The 10,932-nt window shown below is 35.8% G+C and overlaps 1 protein-coding gene across 2 annotated transcripts in view; it reads right to left on the reverse strand.

Annotated features, from left to right (window-relative positions):
• Positions 1-9,078: 9,078 nt before the first annotated feature.
• The window catches only part of adcy5 (adenylate cyclase 5), a 111,682-nt gene continuing 109,828 nt past the window's right edge, over positions 9,079-10,932 (reverse strand). For both annotated transcript variants that reach the window (XM_015400590.1, XM_015400591.1), the window contains exons 20-21: positions 10,593-10,717; positions 9,079-10,358 (exon numbers count right to left, since the gene is read on the reverse strand). In XM_015400590.1, coding sequence (XP_015256076.1) covers positions 10,230-10,358; positions 10,593-10,717 — 254 coding nt within the window. In that variant the 3' untranslated portion in view covers positions 9,079-10,229. The remainder of the gene's footprint in view (positions 10,359-10,592; positions 10,718-10,932) is intronic.

A 10,932-nucleotide genomic window follows, 5' to 3' on the forward strand; every position in this document is an offset into this window, starting at 1 on the left:
TTTTTAACGCAAAAAAAGAAAAAACAAACCCAAAACCTATGTGTGATTTCATTTCAGAAAAAAACCTGAATTGAGAACCTTCCTCCCTCATCTGCTTTTTAAACTACCTTCACATGACTACCATGAGGTTGAATGGATTCCTGGAATAAACATAAATGTGCAAAATAGCAAATATCTTATTATCTCTATACCTGCAGTGTCTGGAAACCTCATTGGGTTTAGCACTACTTATTGAAATAAATGGGTCCATTTCAAGTTTCTGTCCAGTCTGATGAGCTGAGAACCTAATTTAGCCATTGAAAACATGGATGAGTTGGGTACCCGTCACTCTAAGCTTTTATTTAAGGTTTAATTTTCGCAATTTGTCCAGTATTTGCTGTTCAAATAAAGGGGGTCCATAGCATGCACTAAAAAAAACAATCTACAAATAAGTAAAAATGTCTTAAATTAAGTGTATTTACCCTTAATTTGAGTAGGTAAATGAGTTTGCCGATGTAATGAGTATTTTTACTCTTAAAATAAGATAATTAGATAAAATGCATTTCAAATAAGACAATACAATTGTGTTTTCGTATTTAAATCTAAATTCTCTTGTTCCATTGGCAAAATGTGTCTTTTACCTCCTCAATCCAAGAACAAATACACTTATTTTAAGAAAAAATTACTTGTCAAGAATAGACTGAAAAAAAAAATTCTAATGAGTAAGTGTTATAAATTTACCCAGAAAAGATAAATAAATAAATTGGTCTTTTTTTTCCTGAATGAATGAGATAACGCTGCTGTGTTTTCACAGAGGATGTTCTGTTACTGTTGGCATTACAGATTTCTAAGTTTTTTCCCTTAGAGAAGCTTCAACGGTGTCCCCTGTGTTTAATTTTACTTATGTAGATGCGGTTGCTATTAGTTTTTGTTTATTTCAAATGAGCTTGTCAATTCAGAAAAACAGACCTTTATTTTTCAGGGGAATGCAATAACTCTTCCATACCATAGAAACCGCTCTAAAGTTGATGCCTGGATAACCAGACCATATGCATGCTGTTTTTCCCTTCCTGTATTGTAACTTTTTTTTTTTTAATCTTTTTTCCAATGTGTGAATGGTTGTATAAACAAGAAGAAAAGAAATCAATTTCGCAAACCATTCATGCTTGTGTGGAGAGGCTTTAAATTAGAACAATGTTTTTGGTTTTGTATCGGGTTTCCACTGCGGATTCATTTCTTTTCGGCTCGTAAGACCACTTGGCAAGGAAGTGTAAAAAATCTGCAGACCACAAGAGATTAAATTAGGATAACACACACGAAAGAAACTCAAGCAGGTAGGTCCATAACCTTCAAAAAAAAAATTGGCACATTCTGAATTTGATCACTTTCACCTTTAACTCATGCTCTGCTTACTTGCATCTCTATATTTTTGGCATTCCTTCGTTTCCAGCCCGGTACAGAAAGATTTTTTCCCTCAGATGATGATGTGAAAACTATGCAAAGCTGCCTTCCTCGTTTGAGTGGCTCAAACTTTAATTTATTCAGTCCTGTAATCAGGGGAACGCAGTCATATCTCATTTTACAACAGCTCACTATTTATCCAATGACTGATTTTTGGTACAAGATGTAATCATTGTTGAATTTCATGTTTTTTGATTGCTGCATTTTTAGTCAGACATAATGTCTTGTGGCGCCCTCGTGGATCTGTCGGCTCAGGCGGTTAGCAGTCGTATCCCTGCTCGCCTACACAGCCTGGAGCATATGCCGCTGTCACAATGACTGTGTGAATAAACAGATCTGTGCTGCCAACAGTAAAGATGCTTCACTGTTTTCTTTACCTCCTGCTGTGTTCTTTAGTTCAGCCATTTGTTAGACTCTTTGCTCCACTTAGGCTTATTGACAGCTTATCTATTGATAAGCTTTTTATATTATTTTTTAGCTTTTTGCAAATTTGTTTGAACTGCTGTGCTATTTCTGAACAGCTGAAGATGTGTGCATTAAAGGAAGCTAAATATGATGTGTTTAGTCCTGCAGCTGTATGCACATCTGGCCTTGCCAGTTAATAAGTTCCTGTCAGTGCAGTCTGACTTCTCTCTGCTTTTCCAAGCATCGACCACACCTACAGAACCCAACGCCGGCCGCCTGCTCTCACACAGGCTGCCTTGGAGCACAACTCAAGTCTTGCGTCACTAACTCCGCGTTTTTTGCAACACACTCATCCTTTGCAGTTACAGTAAATATGTTACGTGGGCGTTTTGTCAGGAAATGGAGATTCGAGGAGTTATTGAACAGATTTGTTCATGGATGGAAATAAATTAAGAGTGTCTGAGATAAACTCTGATGACTGTTGTTGGAATTTATACTATAATCAGTTTAAAATAATTTATCTGGAAAAGAAATGCTGTTTTTCTCTGATGTAACGGGGCTCTGGAGGGAAATAACAGGTTTGCACTGATTGAGAAACTTTGGATGTGTCACTGAGAAGGAGCTCAGCACTGCATGAGCATCCAGACCTGCTTTATGTCTCCCCTCGCTGATGCTACGTGACTAAAGACATTAACTTAATCTCAACCCCAACAACTTAGGAGTTTTAACTTCTCGTTTCCTATTTATTTCATGTTTATAAACTGGAGGTGAAGCAGCTGAAGCGTCACTGGAAAAATCATCTAGAAATAAGTATTTCTCAAATTAAGTGTTTTTACCCTTAATTTGAGCAGGTAAATGAGATAATCTGCCAATGGAGTATTTTTACTCTTAAATTAAGATAATTTGATAAGATGCACTTGAAATAAGACAATGCAATTGTGTTTTAAATTTAAATTGTCTTGTTCCATCTTGTTCTTGGCAAAATGTCTCTTTTATCTCCTCAATTCAAGAACAAATTTAAGAAAAAATGACTTATCTAGTTTTCGATTTTTTTTTTCCCAGTGTCTGAACTCACCTGAAACTAACCCGTGTCTAAACTTGAAAGATCCAGTTTAGAGACGAGTTTAAATCACACGATTAAAGACTCAGTGTTTGTGCTCAGGGATCATAGTTCTATTAAATAGGAAAATTGTTTTAGATTGACATTGCCAAAGCTGTACAAAAAACAAATAGAATTTGTGGGTAAATTTTATATTTTTAATTCTCCCAACCTAAAATGGCATTGCATTGAATGTTTTGCATTCACCAGATAATCAGGGATTTAATTTGACTGTAGTAAAAATGGGATAAATGTGCCAATTTGTCAATGATATCAGGGCCAATATGAGATCTGTATTTGTTGACATGCATAATAAAACACAAACTAGTTCAAGTTTAATCTGCAAAACTTCATTAAAAACTTCAGGTGGTGAACATTAAACATGAATTTATTTTAACAGTGTTTAACTGAAATAACTAGTTTTTGTTGAGGAGGAATACTACGTGTGTTAGTCTCTACTACTTCCATTATTACACCACGTTTTAGACCTGGCTCAGCATCAGTGGCCCCCAAAAAAAGGCCATTTTCTGCTGCATGGAAGCCCTTTTAACCCTAACCTGGTTCTGGAAGGGAGTCCTTCCTTTCCACCATCGCCACATGCTTGCTCTGAATGAGGAATTACTGACAGCTGGGTCTCTGAAAGCAGTTTTTCACTAGTTGGCACAGCAAATTGTGTTATGAGTATTAAATTAAAATGTGTTGCATGCTTTTAATCCGTTTACACATTGGGTTGTTTTTAATCTCAAAATTCTAGACCAGTTTGTCCAACTGTAAAATACCTTGGATGACATTAGATGAATTGGAATAGTAAACATAATATGGGAAGATATATTTCATTCAAACCATTTACTTTTAGGTTTAAAATTAAATGCCTTATCGTACATCTAGAAGGTAGGATTTATTATACGCCTGATGTAAAGCATAGATAAGAACTAATTTCTGTTTAACTTTATAGCTGTGGACACATGGAGCTCCGATATGCAAAGATATCATTTTTTTTAACTGAATGTGAACCGATTAAGATACATATGACTCAAGTCTGAGTTTAAATCTAAAAAAAACACAAACACTCAACTTCTGTTCTGAACTGGAGCATTAAGCCTGTGCTGCTTTCAAATTACATTTCCTAATTGGCAACAACGAGCTACAGATTACTTTAAGATTCGGAGGTTGCACATGAGGAATCACTATAATTGGGGGGATGTTTAATGATTTTATTTTCATTTTGCTGTGCACTCATAAGTTGCTGTTTTTTTGTTAGTTTTTTTTCAAAAATACGCTTTTTAATGTCTTCTTTCCTTTTCCCCCCTTTAAATAGATACTGCTAAAATTAAAAATCTTTTTTCAGTTCAAGAAGGTCTCAATCATGTCTGAGGATTTTGATGCAAACTATTTTGTCTCCTGAATAAATACAATTTTCCGCTCAACATAAATGCATAATATGATTAGCCTAATAATGTTGACTAAACACCAAACTCAATTAAACTAGTCCTTTGACTGATACATAAATACACAGATAAAGCCTGTAATGGATGAACCAACAGCATGGTGCTAATCAGCTTTCCTGTATCTTGTTTTCCAACTTTTAATCACTGTGAATTAAGGAGCTCCTGCATAAAGCATGTGACTCTGCTCCCATCTATTGGTAGAAGGTAAGTACTGTCCCTAACAACCAGTGTTCTTGGATTTTCACATTTAGCTTTCTGTTAAAATACATGAAGGTTGTTCTTTATAAACTCTTTATGAAGGTTTTTATTGCTGCCACAGCATCGTTTACAAAACATACTGATAACAGAATAGGCACAAAAAAAACATCTGAGAAACAACTCAGCAGTTTATTTCACTGTAAAAAGAAAAAAAAAAGAAATAGTGTTGTAACAAGACAACAAAAACAACCCATAGTTTTCATCTCTGGAGCTGTTTTTGTCCCAGATGCTTCATGTCGGCATCATAATGAGGAATCGGTAGCTGTAAAGCAGGCGAGATGCCTCAGCTCTTATAAAACAAGATGAGTCACACATTAAATGAGCTTCTCACTGATCTGTGCCTTCTCTCTTCTAAATAAACCACAAAAAAGGGGCTCACACAAGGGGATAAATCGTCACAAAATAGAGTGAAATAAATGGCATTGAAGTCTTAGTTGCAGGAATACAGATACTAGAGATATTGCATGTTTATTTTCTACAAACTTGAAACACTTGGTGCATGTTTACATTTTTCACTGCCAGAAAATAAAAGAGAAAAACAGCCAATACTTATAAACAATCAAGTTTTGATCTCAGTTATGTAGGAAATAGGAATACCAAGGTGGTATTAACTGGTTAGTCAGTTGGGTTATACTAGTGTACTGATATAGTTTGCATATTGACTGTAGTTTTAACTTTAAAAAAAATAAAAAGTGGTGCTTTTAAAATGTTCTTTTTAACAGTTGTAACATTTTCAGACAACTTAATCGCTCTTTCTTTTGAACAAGGAAATCCCGTAAAGCTGGAAAACCCTTTGGTAGTTTTTTAAAACTTTTTTTTTTCTACAATGATATTCTAGGAATTTAACACCAAATAAGGTTGTGACTTTTCCACTTTTGAGACGTTTTTTTTTCTCCAAATCCCTTATCGTCCATGGATATGGTACTATTTATAATAGGCCTAATGTAAAGCATAGCCAAGTACTAATTTCCTGAGCAGCAGACGCTAGGAGCCCAGATATACAGAGATATCAACAAAGAAGGTTGTGAATTTTCCACTTTTGAGCTGTTTTTTCCCCCCAATTATATCTTTTGAGATCACATCTCCAGTATCCATGCTAAGGAACTCTTCTTTGCTTAGAACAAAGTTTAAATCTTTTTAAAACCTAAATTCTTATGCACTAATCATCAAATTAATCAACTCAAACTAGTATTTTTTTTATTAAATTGCATTAAAAATGATCAGTGTATAGTTTGAGAATGTTTGTAAAGGTTTTCAATATAAAAGCCTGAAAATGTCCAATGTACACACGACTAGTGAGCCTATTTATAATTTATGGCACTTTAAAAAGAACCTTGAGGATTTTTTTTTATGAAGTCTACTAAAAAAGTTCTGGTATCTTTATTGAAACAACTCAGAAGCTGTTAATTATTAAGATGATGAAAGCAGAGGAGGTGGTAGTGGACTACCAATGTTTTCTTGATAAACATGCTGTGAGAATAAATGATCATTTCTGACTGGAGTCAATTCCTAAAACAGAAAAAAAAAATCTTTAAAATATTTATTGCTATAATAATTGTGTGGAGTGTTAACCTTTATATTCCAAATGACTGACCAGATAAGCTTTACTTGGTGGTTCTTCAGTGGATGTTTCCTGAGGGAAGTCTATTAATGTTGCACCGACGCCTGTGATAATATCCTGGCTGAATTTGTGCATAATTGATGGTCCTATAAAACTAAAAGAAAAGATTGAAACATATTTAAATGTCATAGTTCTCACAATCAGATATGACATTTTAGGATCAGAGCTGTTCTAAGACATCCACATTGTCCAAGAACCGTCACCAAAAAATAGTTCCTTCATCCTCAGGGACTATATTTCCTGACATAGTGATTGCTAATGCTTTTACAGAAGAAAGTCATTTAAATAATTCTCACCTATCCATTTACTTCTTAAAGAGAGGCATTATATTCACAAGATAGTGGATGAATTAATTTTATTTTTCAAAAGCTATTTTTTAATTTGCCAAATTAACTGGATTCAAGGACAAAGAAAATTTCAATCAAGATGTTTCCTAAGGCAGTTATTAAAGTTTGACTTTGGACCTTTTGGTACAATGAAGCCAAGCGTATTCTGGCCTAAAGAGCCCTGCTGAGTTCAAGGTCGGATCTTTTTTTTTCCCATTTTTATTCTTATCAGTTCATTATAGCTCTTTCATGTACTTCCTGGTTATTATTTAAAACCCAAAGCAGCCGGATGAATGTGAAAGGCAAGTTATTTCAACAACAGATTTATATGCAGTTGCTTTTGATTCAGTCACATTACATCCAGGGAAAATACTTACACCCCCCGTTTAATATTTGCTGTATTCTGAATATTTACTGGCAATAAAAAAATAAGATCAAATGTGTCTGTATTTTATTTTCTACATGTAATGGAGTTTTTTTGTACTTCTAATTTAGTGGGAAATTGACGCCACCCTGAAGATTTTTATTTCACTGTATTCTGTGACTCATCCAAAGGCAAAGCCGGAATTTTCTGAAACCAATAAAGTTTTGTGTAGGAGAGAAAACATTGCTGAATACTGAACAAAACGGCTTTGAGAGAACAAAAACAAATGAAAACAGCAGATAAAAAGTGCACATTTCCATGTATGCTCATCTGTCTCTGTCTACAGGATGAGCAACATCATCAGAGTCGCTCTAGAGTCCACGGTAAAGGCCCCATTGGAGAACATTGGACATTCATAGTGTCGTACCACCTAAACTGAGCAAACAGGAAGGGTCCAGCGGAACGGTGCATGAGCGGAGGCGGACGGCTGAAAGCAATGGAGTGCAAAATGGCGTTTGAGCACCACAGCTGATGCCTTTCAGTCCTCTAGCCAGTCCTTCAAACTGCATTGTCGCTCATAACGGTGAATCCTCTCTGCTGCGACACAGACACATTAAAATTGAGATCATCAGTGACCTCTAATCAGCCAGCAGTTGACTCCCTGCAGATTAAAAAAAAAAGCTTTATTTGTTGAAAAGGGAAACCAGGAGAGTCGATTTGCTGAGATCAGGCAAAGTGTTTCTGCATTTCCAGCGGAGTGATTCAGTATGTGGATACGCACTGCAGTTTATATGCAGTTTTATATTATATACGACTGTAGAAAATATATCTTTAAATAACTCCTAGGGTTGATATTCTGAAGTCAAAATATAAAACCTCTGTAAGAGTAGAAAAGGCGTTTTACTGACATCCTTGTGTTGCAGGGGTGTGTATATATTGTGTGTGGCTAATGGAAAAAGCTTCATATAAACACTATGTTGGACTCTGCCATCAGCCCTAATCTAAAAGTGAGCTCCTCACTTATAAAACAAACCGTGCAGTAAGACCGAGAAAAAGTATTCATTCTCATTGGACTTTTCATATTTTTTTCATTTTATTGCCACTAACTGGTATTTTTCTGGGAGTTTGCAGTAGAAAAAAACAAGAGATTGGCTGTAAAATAAAGTAATGATTTTTTTCTATTCCTTACGAAAATGTTTGGAATGTGTTTTTATTCAGTAAAGTTTTCTTCCATATCCTAAAAATAAAATCCAATTTAGTCACCTGTCTCCAAAAGTCACCCAGTTGGTATATGGATCACATTTTGTGTGTGTAGGAGAGAGAGAAAAGGTCACATAAGTCCTAAGAGGGACATGGCAACCTCGTTTTACTAGAATTTAATATTTTAATCGGTATGCAGAACAACATGTGTGGTGCATCCCCCGTCATGAAACATGGCGGTGGCAGAGTGCTGCTGTGGGAAGCAGGGACAGGGAAGCTGGTTGGTGCTGATGGTCAAATAGATGGAGTGTGCTGAAGGCTGAAAAAGGAGGTGGAATTTTCTATGAAGTGAGATTTGTTTCACTATTGTTATAAGCAAAGAACAGGTTTTGTAAATGGACACATTTTGTAAATCATATAGAAAAAAATACAATCCAGAAATAAACTTTGAAAAGGTTTTAATCAAAAGTGGTTTCAAAACTAAACTTTTTCTGTTTTATCAAAATTATATTTTTCACATATTTCTTTTCTCCAAATTAACTTTTAGTTTTTATCTTTTTAAACTTTATTTTATAAAACTGTACTTTTTATGAATACATTTCTAATGTTATTTTTTCCTCAATTTCTGTCACCTCTCTGGTAGGGCTTTCCTCTGGTGTGTGGAGTAAAGACTTCTTATTGGTCATGGAAGTTAGCAGCATCATATTGGTCAATGTGTGGGTCAAAAGTGAGCTTTAATATTGGGCTTGAAGCGAAGAGAATGTTATCTGTGAAAATTCATATGAAAGGAATGAAAGTTGTGAAACTCAATCTAAAAAAAACAGAAATAACAAAATTTAAGAATATAATCTGTACAAAAATAAAATAAAAAGAAACTAAAATATAAAATCTGATAAAACAGGAAAATTTATCTCAAAACCTTTGTTCATTAAAACATATTTCTAAGTTTAATTTCTGGGCTGCATATTTTCAAATAGCAAAATCTGTTCTTTGCTTGCAACAATAATGAAACTAAATCCACTCCATAGATCTCCCTCCTGCAGGAGGCCAAGTCAAAACATGCAGCCAGAGCTGCACTGGAATCATTTAGACCTCAAATGGTTTATATGTCAGAAAGGACTGGTCACAAACCAAACCTTGATCCATCTTAGATTTTGTTTTAAGAAAAAAAAAAAAAAAAAAAACATTCTTTGCAGTGGCTGTTTTTCTATTTCCGAAAGGAAAAGGGAAAAATATTTTAGCCTAAATGAAAAACCTTCCAGCAACCTTCAAGCAGTTCTAAAAAATACTGACTTTTGCAAACCACGATTTTCGGATGTTTGCAAAAACAATGTCTCCCTACATGAATCATTTTACTTCCCTTCCACAGGGACTCTGCACTGGTTCAGGACAAAAATCCAATCAAAATACATTTTAATTAGGTTTCTTTTGTGACAAAATGTGCAAAAGTTCAATGAGAGTGAATACTTTTCTGAAGCATGTAGCTTACTGTGACGGAATCAATCCGGTAGGGACGGATAGATGCATGGATGCAGTGCTGGCTTTGTGTCCGTACTTCAGTGATTTGCACCTATACCACAGCAGCTTGAATAAATGTTTAACAAACAGTACATAGAATCATACACATAAACCATCCTGGGTTTTACATGTACACATTGTTTAGAATCAGCAGGAGAAAGGCAGAGAGAGGAGGTGACATAGCTATGGTCGTCCTGCAGGTATGTCCAAGAAGCCCTCTAAGAACCCGGCTCAGCTAGTTTCCTCCTGGAACCCTTTTATTTTTCCTCTCCCTTCCTCTCATGACCAAACCGGTCAAATCTATATGCTCTGATTAGACATCTTTGGTCAAAAAGGCAGACTCAGCAAACGTTGCTTTCAGCTGTTCCTCCTTCAAAAGGCCAACTCTGGGGTGAGTCCTCTGGTTCAAAGTGCCGACTGGTTCAAGGCGCGTTTGCTGCTGTGAGGAAATAACCTCCGTCTTCCACCAGCCATCAGAGGTCTGTAAGCCAGCGCATTATGAGAGGGGGGTCACAGCCTCCTCATGTGTCTGATTGTAACTTAGTAAAGGTTAACTGCCGGGGGGTCCGGCCGTGAGAAAGTAGGTCATCATCTCTCCTTTGCCTTTGACAGTGACGACGCCTCGGTATTCCAGTGTGTAGTTATAGGAGCTCAGTACCTGGTACAGATCGGTTGTCACCTGCGTGCAGATAGTATGGTTTAGAGTCACTATCATTTTTTTGTTTTAATAAACAACTACTGATTAATAATAATAATAAAAAAATATTAAAACCAAAACAATGTTAGTAGTTATTATTATTAAGATTGTAATGTGAAACTTCTGAGCCAGTTTTTTAGTAATAAAGTTACTTTTTTCTATGCAAGATTTTCTGAAATATTCGACAGGAAGTCAATAACTATATTAGTTAGTTACCTGTATCCTTTCTGGGACCCCTGTGCTGTCCATGCGACTCGCTACGTTCACCGTGTTCCCCCAAATGTCGTACTGAGGCTTCCTGGCCCCGATCACTCCGGCAACCACAGGGCCAATGTTTAGACCTGTGAAAACAGATTAAGATAGCATCAGATATTTACCAACCTGTGTATTACTGCAATTGTATGTATTTTGGAGGGAGGGGGATCTAGTAACCATAGATACCATCTATCTCCCAAGTAACAATATTTTTGCATCTTCCTTCAGTTTTCTGACTATCCATAGTCAGGAACTATAGTCAAATGTTTGCTGGGGGTCAGAATGGGCAACATCAAATCCT

Source organism: Cyprinodon variegatus, unplaced genomic scaffold (genome assembly GCF_000732505.1).
Source record: "Cyprinodon variegatus isolate N-32 unplaced genomic scaffold, C_variegatus-1.0 Scaffold1122, whole genome shotgun sequence".
Lineage (NCBI taxonomy): Eukaryota > Metazoa > Chordata > Actinopteri > Cyprinodontiformes > Cyprinodontidae > Cyprinodon > Cyprinodon variegatus.